This window comes from Marmota flaviventris, chromosome 10 (assembly GCF_047511675.1).
Source record: "Marmota flaviventris isolate mMarFla1 chromosome 10, mMarFla1.hap1, whole genome shotgun sequence".
In the NCBI taxonomy this organism is placed as follows: domain Eukaryota; kingdom Metazoa; phylum Chordata; class Mammalia; order Rodentia; family Sciuridae; genus Marmota; species Marmota flaviventris.
In genome coordinates, this window is record NC_092507.1 from 19,727,206 (window position 1) to 19,750,817 (window position 23,612).

The 23,612-nt window shown below is 50.8% G+C and overlaps 2 protein-coding genes across 7 annotated transcripts in view; both read left to right on the plus strand.

Moving 5' to 3' along the window:
• The window catches only part of Zdhhc18 (zinc finger DHHC-type palmitoyltransferase 18), a 32,206-nt gene extending 9,803 nt beyond the window's left edge, over positions 1-22,403 (plus strand). Inside the window, exons 3-10 of one of the 6 annotated variants that reach the window (XM_071617514.1) lie at positions 8,793-8,942; positions 10,640-10,777; positions 10,877-10,925; positions 11,458-11,560; positions 13,510-13,622; positions 14,480-14,579; positions 16,714-16,790; positions 17,349-17,429. In XM_071617514.1, coding sequence (XP_071473615.1) covers positions 8,793-8,942; positions 10,640-10,777; positions 10,877-10,925; positions 11,458-11,560; positions 13,510-13,622; positions 14,480-14,579; positions 16,714-16,755 — 695 coding nt within the window. In that variant the 3' untranslated portion in view covers positions 16,756-16,790; positions 17,349-17,429. The other 5 variants (XM_071617511.1, XM_071617512.1, XM_071617510.1 and 2 more) reach the window with 5 other exon arrangements.
• Sfn (stratifin) lies at positions 22,328-23,011 on the plus strand. Its single transcript, XM_071618585.1, has one exon. The coding sequence runs from the start codon at positions 22,328-22,330 to the stop codon at positions 23,009-23,011; it is 684 nt and encodes a 227-aa protein (XP_071474686.1).
• The last annotated feature ends 601 nt before the right edge of the window (positions 23,012-23,612 follow it).

Consider the following 23,612-nt stretch of genomic DNA (forward strand, 5'->3'; position numbering starts at 1 on the left):
TGGTGATAGGCAACCATAGGGATTATGATTGACTTTTTTAAAAATAAAAAGAATTTGGGATCCTCTGCCTAGCCTCCTGAGCCATAGGAATTACAGGTGTGTGCTACCATGTCCAGTTAGTATAAGGTTCTTAATTCTGCCCCAGAGGCCAGGAGCTTCAGTCCTGTAGATGTCCAAGGTGCCTGTCCAGCAGGGTGACCAGCTCCTTCCAGTTTTCCTAGGACTGCTGTGTCCTAGCACCAGAGGTCTAAATCATCCCAGGCAAACCAGGGCAGCTGGTCACCCTAATCTGAGATCGGGACTTGTCACCTGGTGCCCATGTAGCTGGATCAGCCTGCGGGCTCTGGGCAGTTGGAAGAGGTAGAGTGTGGGAATAATACTCCTGAGAAGCTTCTGATCTGATGAGAAATAACAGAGACATCTGCGTTTGAGGGACAGATGCACACCTAGACCCAGCTAGACCCAGGTGCACTCATGGGACAGATGCAGTCTTTCCCGTGTGCTCCTCCTATGTGCCAGCTCACAGACCATCCGGTCCTTCTCTCCACCGGGTCCTGAGGGCCGCTTCCTGGGGCAGACCCGCCTCACCTTCCTCCTGGCTTGACTCAGGCTCTGCTGGCCAGGCCCCCAATCCTGGTCTTCAGTTGCAGTTGTTTCTCCGAGACCCAAATCTGTCCCTGGTCCTCCTAGACTGGGAACTCGGGTGATTCCCGGAGCCCTCGGTGCTGTTTCCATCTGTCATGAAGTTCATGTCTCTTGCCCTTCCCATATCCATATGTACCTTCATTTCCCTGGTATTTTCCTTTAAATATAATCACTGCATTCTGTCATTTTGGCCAATGACATACTCCATAAAGGACTGTAGTCCCATAAGATCCTATCACCTAGTGGCATCATAGTCCTCTTTGTTTGTGTAAGTACACGCTAGTGTTCACACAACGAGGAAATCACACCTAGTGATCAATGACACATTTCTTAGAATATAGCCCTGTCCTCAGGCATCAGGGGGTTGTATATTTTGAAAGTAAAATGTCTGTCACCCTGTTAAGTGGAAAACCAGACTCAACTTCCTCTCTGTAGATCAGTCACGCAAGCAAAGGCGCAATGCTACAGGTTTCCTGGCGGTTACAGCTGCCCGTGGACCGCAGTCCCTTTGCAGTGCAGGAGGTTCGAAGTTCCAGGTATTAAGAGTTGTGGCTTTCCCTTGATGGAGAGTAGTGAAGGGAATCATTTCTCATGACATGATTCACTGGTGCTGTGTCCCGGCAGGAAACAAGTCATCTTCCATCTTCCGGAATGTTCTCGACAGGGGTGGAGCCAGCAGAAGGAAGCCAGCTGCAGCCCTGCCTGCCCTCATTTCCTCCCACTCCCCAGGACCCAAAGCTCAGCTGTGTGCTCAGGGCCTTTGCCTGTGCTCGTGCTGTCCCCTCTGCTGTCCCTTCTGCTGTCCCCTCTGCTGTTATGCCTTCCAGCCCTGGCAGGCCTGTGGTCTCATACTCTCTGGTCCAGCACAATTGCCACTTTTGATTTGTATGCTGCCTCCGTCTCCACTCCACTACTCCCTGCTGATTCTCAAGGCATTGAGTATAGACAGTTGCATCAGTAATTGACTGATTATGGGTTAGACCTTGATGTTATCTTATCTTATCTGTGTGTCTTGCGAGGTTTATTATTGCCCATTTTAGACTTGAGGAAAGTGAGGTTCAAGGTGCTAAGCAGCTTCCTCAAAGTCTTAGACCAACAAGTGGTCATACCAGGTTTCAAAATGAAGAAAAAAAAATGACACGTCAGGGCTGGGGCTGGGGCTCAGTGGTAGAGCACTTGCCTGGCATGTGTGAGGCACTGGATTTGATCCCCAGCATCACCTAAAAATACATAGATAAAGGTATTATAAAAAAAATGACACGTAGCTGGTCCAGAGTCACTGCATGGTGGCCAATATTGACTCAGTGCTTCCTGCACAATTCCTCTACCTGACTGCCCTCAGGCTGAGCTCTTCCTGTATCCCCAGGCCTAGCACTAGGCTTGGTAGGTGATAGAGGCTCCATAAACCTCTGGGAATGAACCCAGTGGTCATGTAGGGATTACAGTGACCTACCCCCAGAGACCTGGGCACTGTGGCTGACCTTGAGCTGGCCCTGGGAGCTGGGAGACCACAGTTACCTCCATAGGTGGTGACAGGGGGGCAGTAAAGCAGTCAGGGCCTCCCCTCACTTAAACCTTCTCAGGGGCTGGGGGTGGAGCTTGGTGGCAGACAGCTTACCCAGCATGCCTGAGGCCCTGGGTTCCATCCCCAGCAGTCCAGAGCCAGCCAGCCCTGGGGGTTTCCACACCAGCACTGGCCTTTAATATAATAACAACCTCAGCCATTCATGACGCCCAGCATGTCCCTTGGTCAGGAGGAAGTTCTGAGGAAGTATATTTGCATCTTATCATAGCCATTCGCTGGGAAAGGATAAGTCCCTCCCCTTGTGATCACATCCTCAGAGATTTTAGATACCCTTCTAGAAGGGGTAGGAGAGCCTTGCTTGCATGAGAGCACCTTTTTTGGAGGTGAGGGGTGGGGGAAGAGCCTGACATAGCAGAAGGAGCCCTGGAGCAGGTCTTAGATTTCCTTAGTGCAGGAAAGCATCTCCTCTGATCAGTCCCTCCTCCTTCAACAAATATTTTTTGAATACCTGCATGTGCCAATCAGGCACAGGGTGAACAAACAGATATCTCTGACTTATCTATGTGTACTTTCTCCTTACCTGCCACACCCAGGCCTTAAGCAGTATCTTGCACAAAGTGGGCACTCACATTTTTAAAGAATGAACAGAGACTGCCCCGGGAAGCAAGGATTCTCAGTTCAGCCCTGCCTTTTTCTGCTGGAGTGAACTCTCCTCCCATCAGCAAAATGTGGACACATGTCCCCTGCCTAGCCTAGAGCATTCTCTGTGCTCCAGTGAAACCGGGAATGTCAGTACACCTTGAAATCATGTCTTTACATTGAAGCTCAAGACTTGGGATGGGTGTGGCTTAGGTAGAGCGCTTGCCTAGCATGCCAGTCCCCAGCACCATATACTCACAGAGGCACACACACGCAAACCAACAGACAGAAAAAAAACCTACAATCCTACTAGGAAAAAAAAACAACAACACTACAAAAGAAACAGTCTAATGATTTGTAAAGAATAGAATTGGCATAATTAAAAAGAAAGAAAGAAACTTAAGCTCAGCCTTTCGGTCAGGAATGGCCAAGGGACTTGCTGCAGTTGCTAATTAGCTGTCATTGGCCACAGCTGCTGGGAGGAGCACCTGGAGGAGGGTTCTGTGGCTGAGTCTGGGCCAGTGAGTGGTCAGCACTGTTTGGCCTGAGAATAAGCATAGGACAGCTGCCCCTGCCAAGCCTCCAGTGACCTCTATTCAGCACCTAGCTGGTACCCTCGCTCTGATATGGCACCTCTCTCTGCCTCCCTGTCTCTTGAAGGTCTGAGGAAGTGGTGTGTGCACAGCTTCACTTCCTCTTTCTCAGAGTTGGGAAGAGTCCTTGTTGCTGGAGGCCAGAACATGCTGGTCAGGCTTCATCCCTGCCTTGGGGGAAAGTCACAGGCTCCCCTCTGTCCTGGGATCCACTGAGGATTCTAGTAGCTTCTCTCAGTGCTGAAGAGGGCCTGTGGCTGTCCTCCACTCACAGATGAGTTGTGTTTTGAAGGTTTCTTCATGACCCTGAGTGTGGAATGTAGAATTTCATAGAACAACAATAAGAGTAATGGCTAAGCTGGCCCAGTGGCACACTCCTGTAATCCCAGCTACTGGGGGAGCCGAGGCAGGAAGAATGCAAGTTCAAGGCCAGCCTGGGCAACTTAGTGGGACCCTGTCTCAAAATAAATTATAAAATTGCCTAATATTTATAGGCTGGGCATCCCTAATCTAAAAACCCCAAATCTAAAACTTTTTGAGGCTGACATGAAACCACATGTGGAAAATTCCACACTTGATCTCATGAGACAGTTTGCAGTCAAAATACAGGCACACTAAAAAATATTGTATTAACTTACTTTCTGACTGTGTATATAAGGGATATATGAAATAAATGAATTTCATGTGAAGACTTAGGTCTCATCTCTAAAATATCTCATTATGTATATGCAAATATTCCAAAATCCAAAAAGAAAAAAGAACGAAATCCAAAGTAAAGATTCATCCAGGGCATCTGGGTGGTGATTCTAGGCTTGCACTTGTGCTGGGAATAGAGGGTGAAGGATTAGGAAGGAAGATGATGTCCAGACCTGGAGACTGGCCAGATAGGGACAAGAAAGATGATGTCTGCAAAGAGACTCCAGAATGGGCTTTCTGCTTCTGCCTGTGTGTGGTCTTGGGCAAATCCCCTAACCTCTCTGGGCCTCTGTTTTCTCAACTCTAAACTGAAGAGGTTAGAATCGCCAAGCACAATGGTACATACCATCATCCCAGAGACTTGGGAAGTAGAGGCAAGAGGGTGGTGGGCTCCAAGCCAGCCGCAGCAACTTAGTGAGACCTGGTCTCAAAATAAAAAGAACTGTGGACGCAGCTCAGTGATAGAGTGCCCCTGGGTTAAAAAAATAATAATAAATAAAAAAGAGTTTTAATGTTTCCTGAAAGACCACAAACCCAAGCTTTGAAACTGGTTCACATCCGGGCTCTGCTGTGGACTAGCTGTGTGGCCTTGGGCAAGCCACTCAACCTCACTGAACAAGTGTCAGTTATAACCTGGAGATGACAAGCATGCTCTTACCTTGAGGGGATGTTATTAGGAGGGAAGGAAGTATGTCTGCAAAGTACTCAGCACGTAGCCCTCCGTGAAGCGTTCCTTTCCCCTGCCTCTCCCCTTCTTCCTCTCAGTTGTTCTGTGAACTAACAGTAGTAGCCCACACCTTGTATTAATTCATTTAATCCTTATGACAACCTGTGAAGTGGGTACTACTATTATCCTTCTTTCAGCAGTTAGGCACAGAGAGGCTAGATGATTTCCTCACACCAGCATCAGAAGAAATCCGGGTAGTAATAAGTGGAGCCAGGATTCAAACACCATTCTACCTTTGATTCCCATTTCACCGATGAGAAAGTGGAGGCACAGAGGTGTTCGCCTGACTCAGCCTCATACAACCAGTCAATGACAAAACCAGTTTCTGAGGGTGTTCACTGACCTCTAACCCCCCCCGCCCTTCACCATGCTGCCAGGTGCTTTTTGTTTTTTGAGAGAGGGGCTAGAAAGAACTGGGAGCTGGGGCTGTAGCTCAGTTGGTAGAGTGCCTGCCTCACATGTACAAGGTCCTGGGTTCAGTCACCAGCACCACACACACAAAAAAAATAAATAAATAAAGGTATTGTGTCTATTTACAACTAAAAAAAAATTTTTTTTTAAATGACTGGGGATGTGGCTCAGTGGAAAACATCTGTGGGTTCAGTCCTTTGTACCAAAAAAAAAAAAAGGTGATTATGAAACAACCTCATGAAAGTGGTAGCTGGCGACGTGAGACTGGAGTCTGTGTGGTTCACCAATACATGCCAAGCACTTAGAGTGGTGCCAGGCACACATGTAGGCACTCAGTAAATAATCAGGGGAGTCAAGCGGCCAAGGACATCATACAACAGCAGTGGTGGCTGGCAGCATAGTTGGAGCTGGGGATCTCTGGCTACCCCATGTGACTCTTAGGCTTCTGTCTGGGAAGGAGCCAGTGCTTTGGGGACTTTGTTCCTCTGTGGCCTGGGGTACCAAGAGGCTCCATGGGTAGAACCTTGGACTTTGCACATGGCAGACCTGGGTTTAGATTCCACTGTACTAATACACCAGCTATGGGACCTCCAATCAGTTACTTCAACTTTTCTTGTTCTTTTTTCTTTTTCTTATTTTTTTATGGAAGTAGAATGAGTTTACCAAGAGTCTGCAGATTATATGTGCTCTTTTGGGTGCATGTTCACAGGCTGAACACACATAAGATCAGTGCCAAGATCAAGACGCTGTGTATGACTACCACCTCAGGAGCCCCCTTTGTGCCCCTTTCTGACTACTATCCCCCTCCAAGGGTAACTACATATTGATTCTAATCAGTAATCCTGATTACTTTTGCCTGTTTTGAACATTTTGCATTTTGAGGTGTCTGGTTTGTTTGTTTGTTTGTTTCTTTCTTTTTTGTTGTTGTTGTGATTTGAATCTAGGCATACTTTACATCTCCAGCCCTTTTTATTTTATTTTTAGAAAGAGTCTCACTAAATTGCTTAGGGCTTCACCAAGTTGCTGAGGCTGGCTTCCAACTTTCATTCCTCCTGCCTCAGCCTCCTGGATCACTGGGATTAAAGGGGTACATCAATATGCCCAGCAAAGTGTCTGGCTTCTTTGTGTGATATTTGTAAGTTGTTCGTATTGTATCTAATAGAGAATCGGTCATTCTCATTGTTCCATGGAATTCTATGTTGTAAATACACTTTTAATAAAAATATCAGGGACGGGGTTGTGGCTCAGCGGTAGAGTGCTTGCCTAGCTCGTGTGAGGTCCTGGGTTCGATCCTCAGCACCGCATAAAAATAAAATATAAAGATATTGTGTCCAACTACAACTAGAAAATAATAATTTGGGCTGGGGATGTGGCTCAAGCCGTAGCACGCTTGCCTGGCATGCGTGCGGCCCGGGGTTCGATTCTCAGCACCACATACAAACAAAGATGTTGTGTCCGTCAAATACTAAAAAATAAATATTAAAATATTAAAAAAATATATATATCAGGGCACTTGGGTAGTTGCAGAGTTTGCCTGTGATGCCAATTGTTGCTCTGAGCATCCTTGTACACATCCGTGGGCCCCTGCCACCTCATGCACGTTTCCTTCAGGCAGATGGAGCAGAATTGCTGGTGTGTGTATGCCAAAGTGGTCATGGGTTTCTAGTTACTTTGCTTTTTTACCAACACTTGGTATTTTTTATTTTTTAATTTTTTTCAACTTAGCCATTCTGGCACATGTGTAATAGGAACATGTTATGGTTTAAAAACTGCATTTCCCTGCTGATTAATGAATATAATAAGTACCTTTTCCTGTGTTTATTGGCCATTTGGATAACCTTGTTTAGGAATGCCTGCTTATGTGTTTTTCCACATTTGTATTCAGTTGTCTGACTTTTCTTACTGACTTATAGGGATTCTTTATAAATCCTGGAAAAAGTCCTTCATGAGATAAATATATCATAAATATTTTTCCTACTCTGAATTTACCTTTTCATTCTTTCAATGATATCTTCAGTGAATAAAAATTCTTTTTTTTTAAATTTATTTTTTAGTTTTTGATGGACACAACATCTTTATTTTATTTTTATGTGGTGCTGAGGATCGAACCCAGCGCCTCGCACATGCCAGGCGAGCACATTACCACTTTAGCCACATCCCCAGCCCTGAATAAAAATTCTTTAAAGTGCTTTTGCCAGGCACCTTATTGCACAACTGTGATCTCAGCTATTCAGGAGACTGAGGTAGAGGATCATAAGTTTGAGGCCAGCCTCAGCAACTCAGCTAGACTCTGTCTCAAAATGAAAATAAAAACAAAGGTACTGGAGATACAGCTCAGTAGTAAAGCATCCTGGAACCAGTCCCTAGCACCATCCCCCAAAAAAAGCCGGGCATGGTGGCTCACATCTGTAATCCCAGAGGCTGTAGCAGGAGGATCAAGGGTTCAGAGCCAGCCTCAGCAAAAGCAATGCACTAAGTAACTCAGTGAGACCCTGTCTCTAAATAAAACACAAAATAGGGCTGGGGATGTGGCTCAGTGGTCAGTTGGCCTGGAGTTCAACCCCTGGTGCCCCCCAAGAATAAAAATATTTAAAAAATAAAGAGGTCTTGGAGCCAGGCATGGTGGCACACACTTGTAATCCCAGTGACTCCAAAGGTCGAGGCAGGAGGATCACAAGTTCAAAGCTAGCCTCAGCATCTTAGTGAGACCCTGTCTCTAAAAAATAAAATGGGCTGAGATGTGTGTCTGTGGTGGGACACCCCTGGGTTCAATCTCCAGGACCAAAAAAAAAAGAAAGAAAATCCTATTCAGTGAAGTAATTCTTAATAGTGTCTTATTTATATCATATACATATATTCTTATTAAACCATTTCCTAGTATATCATAGACATTTTACTCATAAGTATTTCAGCATACATCTTCGTGTTGCTGGGGCTACAGGTGCCCACCACTGTGCCCAGCTAATAATTTCCTAATTTTTAATCCAGTCAGATTTGCTTGCATGCTCTCCAAATATCTTTTGTTGCCGTGGGAGGTTTTGTTTGTTTGTTTCTCAAAACAAGATTCATTCAAAGATCATATGTCGCATTTACTTTTTGTCTTTTCTTAATGTTGAATCACCTCCCCTCTTTTCATAAGTGAAATTGCCTTTTTTTTTTTTTTTTTCCTCTTGGTGCTCGGGATTGATCTCAGGGCCTTTATCTCCTGAACTTCCTGTTAACTGGGATATAGATCTAGACTTGATAAGATGTACCTGAACTTATCTCACTAAACCTTCCTGGGGACTGCATCTCTGGTGGCCCTTCTCAGAGATGAGCAAGGCCAGCAGGTGTGTGAGCAGCTGTGTTAAATGTCAGCAGAGTGCCTGGTGCGTGAGAAACCTCGGGACCTAGTAGCAGCTCTTCATATTTGTCCCTGCCTTAGGCCAGGGACAGATACACCTTCATTTGTTCCTGGGAAACAGTTTCCCTGAGGCTTCTCCTGTTGCAACCAGGCGGCAGAGTCCTGCCGTGGGCTGCCTGGGTATCCCCTACCTCTCTCTCTTCTTGCCCTCAGACAACACAGGCAGTTCCACATACCGGCCGCCCCCTCGGACACGGGAGGTGATGATCAATGGGCAGATGGTGAAGCTGAAGTATTGCTTCACCTGCAAGATGTTTCGGCCACCCCGGACCTCACACTGCAGCGTCTGCGACAACTGTGTGGGTGAGTGGGAGGCCTCAGGGAGGATGCAGGGGTGCCTGAGACAGACTGAGTCATGGGACAGGAGGTCTTGTGTAGAGCAAGGTGGGTAGTGTCTTAAATACTCAGGGCTGGGCAGGAAGTCTGGTTTGCTCAGGTTTGCTCTGGGTGTGACCAATGGCATTAGGATCAGTAGGTCCCTTAACCCCCAGCTCTGAAGTGTGGAGCAGATAGAGAGACCTTGAACACTTCTCCTGGCTTCAGCTGGTCTTCAGGACTCCAGCTTCTCAGCCTGGAGCAGTAATATTCCAGATATGTTCAGACCAGAAAGAGAATGGTTTACCACCCAGTGGCCAGAAGTACTGTAGATGTTGCTCTGGTTTCCAGGTTGGGGAGGGTCAAGAATCAAGCTGGTAGCTGGATGCGGTGGCACATGCCTATAATCCCAGCGGCTCGGGAAGCTGAGGCAGAAGGATCAAGGCAGCCTCAGCAACAAGGAAGCGCTAAGCAACTCAGACTCTGTCTCTAAATAAAATACAAAATAGGGCTGCGGATGTGGCTCAGTGGTCCAATGCCCTGAGTTCAATCCCTGGTACCATGCCCGCCCCGCCCCCAACCTGCCAAAAAAAACAAAAAACAAAAAAACAGAATCAGGCCAATGAAGTGGTGAGGATAGATCTGGGGCTGGAAACTGGACTCCTGACCCACACTTTAGTGCTTGCTTTGCCTCCTGGCCCTGCTCTTCAGAGGCATGCAGCTCTGATGGGACCTCACTAGGTCCATAAGGGAGGGTGCCATAAGGGAGACACTTCGTGAGGGCCCAGGTGAGCTGAGCCATGGTGACAGTGCACAGTTCTCAGGGCAGTGAGCTCATTGTGCCAGCTCAGCATGTCCCACGTGGGAGAGCAATAAGGAACACCCATGACGGCAGGCAGCAGAGGGGTTGACTCAGTGGGTGTCATTCGCCCCTGAAAGTCTGCCCCACCCGACTCCTGTAAGGGCACTAGTCTTGGCCTGAAGCCTGCAACGGGCTTGTGACCCAAATTCCCACAGGGACTTTCTTCACCAGTCTGGGTGTGGCCCACCCCCAGGGACATAGCACTGGTGTGAGCTCAGCCCTGGCCCAGATGCCTGCTCTCCATGAGTTACATAGCGGCCCGGCCCCTCCCTGAACCTCTAGTCCTAGAGCAGGGGACAGGATCATTGGCTGTTGGCATATGGCTGGGGTAGCAGGTCAGGCAGCATGTACTTTTTGTGGGTCATTGTCCCAGGGACAATGGTGGACCCTGGGGATTCAGCCACTGTATGAGGAGGCCACCACAGTCCCTCTCGGGGGGCTCATGATCAAGCAGGGACAGTTGGCCAGTCCAGTGATCATGAGCAAGTATCTGAACACACACGGGCCCAGTGCAGTCAAGAGGAGCAACAGAGCAGACCACAGGGGACCTCCACCATCTGGGGTCTGAGGGGACTTTTTAAAGAAGTGGCTTTGCAGCTGAGGCATGAAGGAGACATCACTGCTCACCAAGAAGAGAGGGAAGAACGTGTCCAGCAGTGGGAACCAGTGCGGGGCAGGCCCAAAGCCAGGCATGTCCGAGGCCTGGAGCCTGCTGGTGCGGAGAGGGCAGGGGTTGAGAGCCCTGGTCCAGGATGAGAACTCTAGATTCCTATGCTGGTCAAGGCCAGATTCATACTAACCCGTCCCCTTGGCCCTTTCCTAGAACGGTTTGACCATCACTGCCCCTGGGTGGGCAACTGTGTGGGGAGACGGAACTACCGCTTCTTCTATGCGTTTATTCTCTCCCTCTCCTTCCTGACGGCCTTCATCTTCGCCTGCGTGGTCACTCACCTGACGCTGCGTAAGTTGTAGGGAAGGGACGGGGAGCAGCAGGTCTGAGCAGCAAGCTCAGTGAGGACACCACCCCTCTGAGCTGTGTCTTTTGTTTCTTCCTCCCCAGGCTCTCAGAGAAGCAACTTCCTCTCCACTCTGAAGGAGACACCAGCAAGATATCCTTTGTCAGATAGTGGATACCCAGGTGGAAAATAAGTCCCTGCACTAGGGCAAGTCCCCACAGGGGACAGTAGAGCCTGTATCTGGCCTCTAGAATCCCATGCACCAGCTGCCTCTGTTCACACCAGGCTTGGGCTCATCCTAAATAGGGCATCTTGGGGCTGAGCTGGCTGAGAACTCCCAGGAGGCCCTATCCACTGTCTTCAGGGGCCTGGAAGAAAGCACACTGAGCTCCCTGGACTGGGGTATGTCTGAGGCTCCATATCTGGGAGCCTCGGTTCCCCCTGCTGTCCATCACCCCAATCTGGTCTTGTTCTGGTGGGGAACTCCCTACTCCTCCTGGGAACCCAGGAGGTGATCCCGCTGAGAAGTGGTGACTGGGCCACAGGAAGGTTCCAAAACTTGTTCACCTGTCTGGGAAATAACTCCAGAGAAGGATATTGAGAAAAGAGAATTGTGGCAAGCTCCCAGGCCCAGAGAGGCTCCTACCCTCCTCCACCCTATGCATGATGTCCTTGACTGTCCCACTGTGCTGGAGTTGGTGATCTGCTTCTTCTCCATCTGGTCCATTCTGGGCCTCTCAGGGTTTCACACTTACCTCGTCGCCTCCAACCTGACAACTAATGAAGATGTGAGTAAGGCTGAAGCTGGGCTGGGGGAGCTGGGGTGGCCAAGGGCAGCCCTGCTGGCAGACTGCTGGGGGAGAGGGTGGAGGTAGAGGGCAGCCAGACATGCTCCCTGGCCCCCAAGCAGGCTCCTGAGATCCCAGCATGCTCTGGCCTCTCAGTGCAGCCTACTAAGGTCCCCAAGTTGTTCTCAGAGCTCTGTGAAGGCAGCACTCATGCCGGGGTACTCATGACTAGCCAGTGTGTGGCCACTTACAGAGTTCCTGAAGTTCCCATCATCTCTTTGGGTCCCTTTGCCTAGCCCAAGCACAAGCACAGGGATGCTTTTATCCATTGGATGGCTGAGAGATGTGCCTCAGGGTCACAAGCTGGGAAGGTGCAGAGCCAGAGTTGGTGCCCAGAAGCCACATCTGTGCTAGCTGTGCTCTGCCGCACTGCACCTGTAGGCAGCAGCTCTGTGACTGCGACTCCCTGAGGCATTCTTTCTGAGAGCTGCAGAAGGACAGGACCGTGGGGCTCTACTGTCCCTCCCTACCTAGGGCCAGTCCTGATCTCTCCTCCCCACGCTCCAAACAATAAAAAGCAAACCTGAGCATATGTTCCCTGGTTCACCATCTGGTACTGATCAGAGACCATTATCCAAAGAAAATACATTCCATGACCTCGGCATCTCACTTGGGGAAACAAAATTTAACATGCATGACAGGGTGTCCTGTGCTTGGTAATTGGCAAGAGCAGAAGTGACATCAGCCACCATGTCCCAGAGTGGTTTCCTGGGTACTGGTTCTGTAGGGTAGTTCCAGAGCTTAAGCAAAAGGGCAGCTATGGCACAATGAGACTAGAAACGTCTGGGTTTTACCTAGGTGGGTCTTTCCCAGTGCCTTTAATAGCTGACTTCACAGAGCTAGAGATCAGCCAGATTTTGTCTAATGATTCACTAGTCTGAGAATTAGTAGTATTATCTGAGAATTAGTATTATTGTCCCTATTCTTCATATGGTGACAGACTGAGAATAATCTGTCCAGGGTTGTGTAGCTAGTGAGTGGCAGGGCCAGGGTTCACAGCCAGGTCAGCCTGAGCCCTGTGCATTAAATACTGTCCTTCCTCTTGGGTGGCTACCCAGAGCAGGGAGAGATTGACCCACAAACTTTTCTCTGGAGATTTCTCTTTGATTCTATTGTCTTCTGTCCTCGTTAAGGCCTCTGATCTCTGCTGGGGATCCCTGACATCTGATGGTCTCCCACATTGTCATTGAATGACCCTGGGTTAAAGACCTGTTCCCTCTAATACTTCAGTCAGAACTGGCTTCAGAGTTGGTAAACTTTCCCCAGCCTCTAGAAGAGTGAAACCAAGCCAGGCATGCACACCTGTAATTTCAGCTACTTGGGATGCTGAGGCAGGAAGGTCACAAATTTGAGCCTAGCCTCATCAGCTTAGCAAGAGCCTCAGCAACTCAGTGAGAGCCTATCTCAAAATAAAAAATAAAAAGGACTGGGAATGTAGTTCGGCAGTAAAGCACCCCTGGGTTCAACCTCCAGTATTAAAAAAAAAAAAAATAGGAAAGAAAGACAAATGGACCCCAAAAAGATAGCTGGGGGTGGGGGGGGCAGTGTAGCTCAGTGGTAGGTTGCCTGCCTTGCACTTGTGAGGTACTGGGTTCAATCCTCAGCACCACAAAAAATAAATAAAGATATTGTGTCCATCTATAACTAAAAAAAATTTTGAAAAAAAAAAAGATAGCTGAGGGGTTTAGCTCAGTGGTAAGGCACTTGTCTAGCACTGCATGAGGCCCTGGCTCCAATCTCCAGTACTGAGGGGGGAAAAAGAAAAAAGGTAAGGGGAGGAATTTAGGGTAAAGTGTGTACTTAACATGCACAAGGCCCTGGGTTCAAACTCCAGCAGCATGTTTAAAAAAGGAAGGTAGAGCTGACCCAGGCTTCCTTCATGCTTGCAGATCAAAGGCTCGTGGTCCAGCAAGAGGGGCGGTGAGGCCTCTGTCAACCCCTACAGCCATAAAAGTATTATCACCAACTGCTGTGCTGTGCTCTGTGGCCCCCTACCTCCCAGGTAAGCCACAGGGTGCAGAGAGAGGTCCCATGGAGGGTGGCACATCCTCACAGAGGTCCTGGACCTCAGCAGACCTCTCTCTACACTACAGACCTCTGCCCACTGCTCCATGCAGAGTGCATTCTGGATTTGTCATGTAAAGAGATTCTGTGCAAGTTTGTCATTTTTAGTCACATGAGCTCATTGTAGGAAAAAATTAAGTACAAAATATTAAGGACTATTAGATATTACATATAATCTTACCCCCTCAGGGATCATCACAGGGACTGTTGTGGCCACACTTGAGCAACCCTGCCATTCCGGCTGGTGCTGGGTGGGGTGTCTACCCTCTCCTGGCAGAAGGGAACCCTGGTGGCTCAGCCCTGCCAGGAAGTTTCCTGTCCATCATGACACCAGGGGGCACCAGAGCTCCAGAACAGGAGTTAAATTGCCAAAGACACTGCTAGGACTAGACCTCCCCTTGTGGTCCTGTGCCCTCTCCTGTCCCTGCAACCCCTGGTCCCACCCAGTGTTCCTGTGACCTGTCCTGCCTGGTGGAGAAGGGACAGTAGGAATTTCACTATTTCCGAATGCTTATTTTTCACTTTTCCCTTAACCTGCAGCCTGGCTTCTTGTTAGCCAATCAGACAGGTGGGTCAGTTTGAATTAACAGTGAATAAATCTTGTGGCCAGAAGCTAGGTGTCCAGAGACAGAGAGAGTGTCTTAGCCCCGGATGGAGAGCAGCCTCCTTTTCCTCAGCCTTGCTAGGATCAGTCTTTCCCTGGCCAAGAGTCGGACTCTGCCATCTAGCTCCTGGCCTGGAGCTTTGGCATTGGACACGGTCCTCATGTATCATTGTGCCCTTGTGTTTTGGAAGCCTGATTGACCGGAGGGGATTTGTGCAGTCTGATACCGTGTTGCCCTCGCCCATCAGAAGCGATGAGCCAGCCTGTGGAGCCAAGCCAGATGCCAGCATGGTAGGAGGCCACCCTTGAACACGGCTCAGTACTTGCCACCTGCTGGCCTGTCCACCCCTCCGTATTCGCCTGCCGCCCTCCACACCTGCTGGGACCCTCCCCATTCCATCCAAGGGAAGCAGAGCTGCCAAAGACTGGTGTCTTTTCATATTTATTTTCCACTCTGCGTGGCTTTTCCCAAACCGTTCCATGGCTGTACCCCCTGCTCCCCAAACCCAGGTTCCCAGAGCCATGGGCCCTAGGTCTCTCAGCTGATCAGTGGCAGGAATGACAGGAGAGCCAGAGCCTCTGGAGGCCATCAAGGGGACCATGCCAAGTCTCTGACTGTGCCAGGGCGAGCCCTGTGTGAGTGAAGGTGTGAGCTGAGTGTGAAGCCTCCCAGGTGGGGCACTGCCTGGGCCTTGCTGAGCTGGGGCCTCTGGTGAGACAGGACTGTTGAGCAGCCAGCTCTGGACCTCAGGCCACAGAGAGGATGTGCCAGTGGGCTGCTTTGGTGTGGGGGCTCCTGCATTCTCTTTATGATGATCATTGTTCTTTCTACTATTGGGTTTTTGGTCTTTTTGTTTTTTTGTTTGTTTGGAGTTGACCAATAGGATGGGTTCCACGGGGGTAGGGGGAAGCCAGCCAGGCAGCCAGAACCTTAGCTCCTGTAGAGTCCTGAGCAGCACATAGGAAAGGGGTCCTGGCCCTTCCCCCGCCTGTGGAGGCTCTCTAAAGGATCCCAGGCTACCCCACTATGTCTCTCGCAAGTCAGGGCTGGGGATAGACGGGTTATTCTCATGCTGGCAATACTTGAAACGGGTTTATTATTGCTGGGTATTTTGCACAATTTTATAGACCTCTTTTCTACATAGTCTTTTTTAAATGATGTGTAGTGCAAGGTGAAGGGTTATCGGAAGCCTAGTTCATTTTAATAAGTTTGTTACAAGAGACCTTCTGTCTGTGAATGTGTGTGTATGCGCGTGTGTTCATGTGTGCCCTTGTATGAGTGTGGCTGGCTCCCACATCCGCTGGGCTGCCCCTTTTCCCTGTCCCCCTTGATTCAGGAGCAACTTAAGCCATGGGGCAGGGAACATGTGTGTTGGTCACAAGAGCCCCCTGGCCTCCCATTGGGGCTCAGACCCCATCCTCTTTAAAGGCAGGAGCTGGGGACTCTGCCGCCACTTCCCTTGCCACCCAGCCTCCAGGTTAGGCTTCCAGCTAAGATCTGCCCAGACAGGCTGTGGCCAGGCGTGGTGGGTGGGGTGATGGCTTTGGGGAGCGGCTGCCATTCATCCCACAAGCCACACCTCCTCCCCAGAGCTCTGAGTATGGAACCCAGTGCCAGGGACTAGAGGACAAGGTGTTTCTGCCAACTGGGGGCTTCGGTCCAGAGAATAGGAAGGAAGAAGCAGGATGGGCCAGAAGCTCAGAGGATGTCCCTCCTTTGCCAGAAGCTGTAGTTTCTTATAAAAATAGAGAATTACCCCCAGACTCCTTCTTGGCCCTTCAAGTGGGCCAAAGCCCTTGAAAAGTGACATAGGAAGTCATTAGATCTTGTCCTTCCTTGCTCCAGAGACCGGTGGGTCACAGAGCTGGGAAGTGGCCACAGCAGAGGGCCCTTCTGGGAGAACCAGCTCCGCCCAGCCTCAGGACCCTGGGCCCTCATGCAGTGGCCCTGTGGGGTGGGGAGGAGACTGGTTGGAAGAGGGGGCTCCCACCTGCCTTTTATTTAAGCCAGTATTCTTCTTTGATTCTGCTTGTAATAAAACTTTTGTTTTTAAGAGTTGATTTGCTTTGGTTTGGTTTTTGTTTGCTTTTCCTTTGCTGAGGCCCCAGCTGGCAGCCTTGGGTTCTTTCAGACAAACTTGTCTTTCCTGGGGAGACAGAAAGATCCGACTGAACGGTCTGGCTGAAGTTCCCCTCATGGAGCTCTGTCTGTGGGAGGCAGAGTAAAGGAGGAGGCTGTGACTAAGCCACCTTGTCCCCTCTTCACCCCCTCCCCTTCCCCTGCCTCAGAGGCTTGGAGCCCTCTTGACTGCTTGGCTAAGGAAATGTTGGAGAGTCCAGTTTGTGAGCAGAGCCTCCCACCTGGGTGGTAGGGCCCAGCCAGACAACTCATAACACTGGCCCACCTCTCTGGTATCTCCCCCAGGAGGACACCTGTCAGGATTTTGCCATCTCCTGCACAGCCTGAGGGGGCTAACAGGCCTCTTTGCAGAGGGTTAGCTGGTAAGACCGTATCTCGCCTGGCGGCCAGCACTGCCCGCTCCCCTCACACACCATTTCATCGTCACCGCATGCCTCGCCAACCCCATGGAGCCCATCCATCTGTCTGTATGTGGTGCGCGGTGTGTGTGCTAGTGGTGGTAGGTCCCCAGGGCTCCCCTCAAGCGGAAGGATCTTAGTCCTGCCCTAGGCTGGACTGAGAAAGTGGCTTCTCTCAGAGCAGCTGTCCTGCTGGAAGAGGAGGTGAAGGGTGAGGTTGGGGAGGATGGGGCACCTGCTCTGAGGTGCCTGGACCTGTTATGGTAGTGTCCTGATGTGCAGGGTCCCTTGGTCACCAACACTCCTGGTCCTGGCTTTCTGTCCCTGCTGAACTTTCTCTCACCTGCCTGTTTCTCTCCTGCTTCTTTGCCTTCTGCTCAAGCCCTGGCCCTTCTCTAATGGAAAGGCAGGCACTGTGGCAGACCCTGTCCCCACTGTGGGCCCCTTAGGTCACCTCTCTCCTCCCATCCCCTGCTAACCCTCTCTCTTCTCCTTCTTTGCCATCCTGCCTGGGATCTCCAGTGTGTGCAGGGGCTTAAGGACCTCCTGAGGACCGCTGCTCTCTGCCTCTCCAGGAGTGGCCTGGGGGGAGCCAGGCACCCGGCACCTCCACCTGCCTAACCTGTGGCCCATCTGCCACCATCTGTGCCTATAGGCTCTGCCCCCGCCTGCCCTACAATGTGTGCTCTCTAGGGCCCTCAAGAGGGGACCGGGGTTGGCCTCTTTGCCCCACCCCATGCTGGCCAGAGTGTAGGAAGCCATAATGCAGCTGTCAGCACAATACCTGTAACATGATGCTGAAACTCTCCCACCCTCCTCCCCTTCCTTCCCCTTCCCCAGATTTGTGAAGTGTCAAGACTCTTCAGGAATCTTGCCTTACAGCCCTCACCCCCCAAATCAGGCATAGCCATAGTCAAGCTGAGCAGGTTTCTTAAGGAGCCGTCTGGGGTGTTGATGACGCTGCTGAACAAGTTTGGTGACTGTTCTAAGCACAACCAGATTGACACTGTTCCCACAGCCCCATCCCCTCCCCCAGTAGGTAGGATGCAAGGAGCCTATATCCTTTGCCCCAAGCGCTGAGGGATGGAGCTGGCTCTGCACAACGCCATCTTCCTTAGAAGACCTAAAGGAAACCAGGCCAGGTGTGGGAAAATCAGCTGAGCCCAGGGCTGGGGGCTGCTTGTCTGCGACCTTTTATAACCAAAATAAAGATTCCCCTCTTCTTGCTGTACCCTTGACTGGTGCCACTTTTTACTTTGGGGTCTGCAGCCGGGTCCATGGTGGTATGCAAGCATGGCTGACCCTCACTCCCAGCTTTGCTCCAACATGTCACCTCTGCTAAGGAGAGTTAAAGGGAACACCACACAACCATGAGGGAAGTGGGAAAGTGGCCTAAAGCCTCTGCACTGTCCCCCCCAGAACTCATCACAATTCCAGAGACCTTGGAGCTTTAGCTGACCTCTGAACTCTGAAAGGCCCAGCCCAGACCAACACAGGGGTTAACTCCAGTCTGTGATCCACACCCCCTGAACTGGGCCCAGCCCAGGGTAACAGTCTCATGAAACCTTCCTCTCCCCAGCTGCCATCCCACATGGAGACACACAGGCATGCACACTGTACCAGGAGCTAAAAACTAATTAACTAAAAACCAGGTGTGGTGGCACAGGCCTGTAATCCCAGCAACTCCAGAGGCTGAGGCAGGAGGAGGATCTCAAGTTCAAGGCCAGCCTCAGCTGCAACTTATCAAGGCCCTATGTCAAAATAAAAAGTAAAATAAGGGCTCTCGGTGGAGCTTTGTGGTAAAGCGCTCCTGGGTTCAATCCTCAGTACCAAAAAGATTAAATAAAAAATCTAATTACTGCTGCCATTTAGCAAGGGCTTGCCAAGTTCCAGGTCCATTTTCTCACCTTAACCCAAGAAGATGTCAGCTTTTGTTTTGTTTATCTTTGGAACTAGGGATGGAACCCAGGGATGTTTTACCACTGAGCTACATCCGCAGTCCTTATTTTACTTTTCATTTTGAGACAGGATATCACTAAGTTGCTAAGGCTGGCCTCGAACTTTTCGATCCACCTGCCTCAGCCTTCCAAGTAGTTAGGATTATAGGTGCATACCACCCGCACCCAGCTGATGTCAGCCTTTATACAGGTGAGGGAATTGAGACTCCAGGAAGGTGCAGCAGCTGCCTAAGGTCATCCAGCTAACAGAGCAGCAAATCCAAGTTTGGAACCTGGTCTCTGCCCCAACTGCTAACCCTTCTGCATACCCCAGGAATGGATGAAATCTTGGAGAAGCCCTAAACTCTGCGGGGGTTTGGAGGTGGTATGGGCCAGCCTCCTTGAACTGATGGGAAAGTTGAAGCCCAGGGGCAGGAACGGACCTGCTAAGACCTTATAACAGAGCTGGAATGCAGTCCAACACCCTGACCTCATTCCAGTCTCTCTCCATAAATTCCACACTATCTCCTAGACCAGACTGGAGATGTGGGGTACTCTGAGCCATAGCACCTTGAAGAGAATGGCCGAATCACTTAAAAGTAATCTAGGGTCCATTCCTGAAAGCAACTAGTAGAGAGAGCTCTTACCTACATAACTGGACTCTTATTCACAACTAAGCAGGAAGAGAAGGTACTAGAGCCTTCTCTGATCACTTGTTTAGTTTGATCATTTCAAAAACAGAGAAATTTACTTTGAAGGTCTTTCTGGAAGCTAGCCAAAGTCCCCCTAGTTGCAAACAGAAAACCCCATCTCTTTTCTCGGTGAAGATAGATACCAACTGGCTGCTGCTTTCTCTCTAGCACAGCTCTTCAAAGCCTATTACTTCAAAGCCAGCTAAGAAAGGACTGGTTGAATATGGGCCTGGGGATGCTCCAGGAGGGTGGGAAGGTGGCAGGCAGAATGAGGAAGGCCCCCCTTGGGCTGCAGCCCCAGCTCCTGTCCTGCTGACTCAGGCAGCTGATGTGGAGCTTTGTGCCCTGCCAGGGCCTGCTGCCTCCTGCCCGCCTGGGCTCCTGGACTTGGGAAATGGAAGCCTGAGGCAAAAGGAGGTAACAGACAGGAACTGAGTCAGGATCAACAGGCCAGAGCTGGCAGGAGGTGTCAGGCAGCCTGACTCCCAGTTTCATCCTGGAGCCTCAACAGAGGAGAAGGGGGATGAGAGGGCTTCCTTTCCTCTGCTTGGGTATGCTGAAGGCATGGAACCTGTGATATGAGCCAGGCCCCCTGGCTGAAGTGGTGGGAAGAAAATTCCTCCTTGATTTAGGAGAAACTCTGAAATTCCTAGGCCTACCAGGCTCCCATTGTCTTGGGATCCCTAGGTTTCCCCCAGGACTTAGGGAAGCCCAGGATCGATGACTAGTGCAAAAGAAGGTCCTTGAGGGCCCAGGGCCTGCTGAGACCAGAGGTGTGGCCTAGATGGAGAGAGGAGGCAGTGCTGAGGGGCTGTGACCATTCACTTTACACCTACAGGACCTGAGGCTTACAGAGGTTGTCACTTGGCCAAGGTTACCACGACTTGTAAGAACTGAACTCAGGCAGTTGATTCTAAAGATACAGGTTACTCTGTCTCGTGGAAAACAAGGCATATTAATAAGTTGGAGATGATGGGAAAAAAAAAGTCGGGGAGTCTCTCTACCTAAAGACACTCTCTATAAGTGATATTCTAATGTAACTACTTTCCATCATTTTCTGTCAGTGCTCTGATGAGAGCAAAGCCTTCAGGATGTCAGGCCTAAAATCCCTTCTGCTTTCTTTTAAACCCTACAATATTAGCCCACATAAGTCCTTACTTTTTCTTGTGGCAAAGAGGCAGATCTCAACTTCAGTTCTTCAGAGTTCTGGGCCTCCAGTGGGCAAAGAGAGTGCTCAGATACTCAGGGGAGCTGGGGGAGACACAGGCCTGTGAAATGGTCCCAAGTCAAGGATCAAACTAGCTGAATCCCAGAGGGGAGTATCATCTCTGAGCCATTCTGAGCTTTGGGTAGGGCAGGGTAGAAAAGCAGGAAGCCACCCTCATGGGCCCAGAGCCAGCACTCTTAGTTGATTCTTGATGAAACTTGAAGACAGGACACCCCCCTCTCTTCAACTAGCAGCGACAGAAGGTTGGCAACAGAGGAATCTCCATCTCTGAGGCCTCTTTCAAGGGGTCAGAGATAGGGCCATGGTCAAAGAGAAGGAACAGGGAAACTTCTGGAAGACAAGTTTGGGGGAGACATCACTCAGCTCAAACTGCCGCCCCATAAAACAAAATGATATGTGTTGTAGCCATCTCCCTTGCCTCAGCCCCGTCTCTCCCCAGGTTGCTAGCGTTCCCCCCCAGGGGGATCAAACTGGACTGAGCACCTTGGTGGCCTGCTTCCCAGCCTCTGACAGAAGGCAGTCTGAGTCAGACAGGAAAATGGGACAGCCAACCAGCTGGGCCCCCACCCTTGGTGAGCCCAGCTGATACATGATAGTAGGCAGCTTCAAGGGGCAGGTGACCTGGCATGGAGAGCCAGAGGGTAAGTCCTCAGACAAGTGACAACAGGCCACCAACTTGAAAGGGAAAATTGTGCTGTGATGGGGAAGGTGTTGAAGGAACTTACTGGGTGACTAATTACAAAGGCTGGGCTGGAGCGTCAGAGGCCACTTGTTAAACTCTTCATTAAGTGGCAACCTGAAAGCTCCTACCTATGCATTCTAGGAGCTCAGAGGGGACCTTGAGAGAGAATGAGGACCAGGGGATGGAATGATGTTTAGGTAGACTCAGGAAGAAGCCTGGAAGAAAGGTGTTGAGGGAAGCAATATAAGAAGCTGGTAGCTGTGTGACCTTGGGCAGATTTCGCCCCTCTCTGAGACTTAGTGTTCCCATCTCCATGGACCTATGCACATAGACATAATGGGAATTAAGTTAGATCAGGGATTTGAAAGTGCTTGGGAAACTATGATTCTATGGAAACATGAGCTATATAGCCTGAACCAAGGAAGGATCCACATTCTGCTGCTCCTGGCTTGCTGGACTCTGTCTAGGCTGAAGTAGCCAGGTAGCTGAAGCCATTCTTACCCCTAAAAGGGTGCTGGGAAGGAGAATCTGATTGGGGAATCCAGGCCACTTCCTAATGTGGGTACCCTTGCATTGCAACCCTGAACAGCAGGAGGCAGCCTGGAGCCCCCATAGGTGCCTGCCCTGGTGGAGCCCACACCTACTTTTCTCCTGACTGTCCTGATGACTCACTCACACATCCCAGCCCTTTTACCTTTAAGGAAGAGCCGGAAAGGGTGTGGGGAGAAGAGGAGAAGGAGGCAGGTCCTGGGCCCCAGTCCCGCCCCTGCTCCTCCCCACCCTACCCTGGGCCAGGCCACCCAGCCAAAAGGCAGACCGAGAGTCGGAGAGGCACAGAGTCCAGCATTGGTCCCAAGGCAGCCAGTTAACTCGCCGCCAGTCTGTCTGTCCCCAGAGCCATGGAGAGAGCCAGTCTGATCCAGAAGGCCAAGCTGGCAGAGCAGGCTGAACGCTATGAGGACATGGCAGCCTTCATGAAGGGCGCCGTGGAAAAGGGTGAGGAGCTCTCCTGTGAAGAGAGAAACCTGCTCTCTGTGGCCTACAAGAACGTGGTAGGCGGCCAGAGGGCTGCCTGGAGGGTCCTGTCCAGCATCGAGCAGAAGAGCAACGAGGAAGGCTCGGAAGAGAAGGGCCCCGAGGTGAGAGAGTACCGGGAGAAGGTGGAGACCGAGCTCCGGGGTGTGTGCGACACCGTGCTGGGCCTGCTGGACTCCCACCTTATCAAGGAGGCCGGGGAGGCGGAGAGCCGGGTTTTCTACCTGAAGATGAAGGGCGACTACTACCGCTACCTAGCCGAGGTGGCCACTGGTGACGACAAGAAGCGCATCATCGACTCTGCCCGGTCAGCCTACCAGGAGGCCATGGACATCAGCAAGAAGGAGATGCCGCCCACCAACCCCATCCGTCTGGGCCTGGCCCTGAACTTTTCCGTCTTCCACTACGAGATTGCCAACAGCCCCGAGGAAGCCATCACGCTGGCCAAGACCACTTTTGATGAGGCCATGGCTGACCTGCACACCCTCAGCGAGGACTCCTACAAAGACAGCACCCTCATCATGCAGCTGCTGCGAGACAACTTGACCCTCTGGACAGCCGACAACGCAGGGGAAGAGGGTGGGGAGGCTCCTGAGGAGCCCCAGAGCTGAGCCTGCCCCTCACCCACCTGCAGCCCTGCCCTCCAGTCCCCAGCCCTTCAAGAGGACTAGTATGGGGCGGGAGGCCCCGCCTTCCCAGACCCTTCCCAATGCTCTGCCCCAACTCCGAAAGCCTTGGAGGGGAGCAGTGGAGCTGAGCCCACCCTGGGCTGGGGATCCCACTCTGCATGCAGCTGTCAGGTGCTCCTAACGGCAGGTGGTCCCACTCACCCCTGCTCTCTGCACCCCCTTTCCTCCCGTCTCTGCCCCTGACTGGGCTACCCACCCTCCTGCTGTCTATTAGGAATTGAGGAGTGTCCCACCCCTGGTGGCTGAGAATGGACTGTGTGGCAGAGGCTGGAGATGAGAGAGAGAGAGAGAGAAGAGAGAGAGAGAGAGACTGAGATCGAGAGCGAGAGAGAATCAGGGAAAGCATGTCTGCTGGGTGTGACCCTGTTTCCTCTCAATAAAGTTCCTGTGACACTCCTTCTGTCTTTTCCAGTCATTGGCCATGGGCTGGGAGAGGGAATGACTTTGGACTTCTGGATTGGGGCCTGACCTCCCCTGGGGCTGGCTCCCCGTGGGGCTGGTGAATATAGGTGAGAGGCGGGGG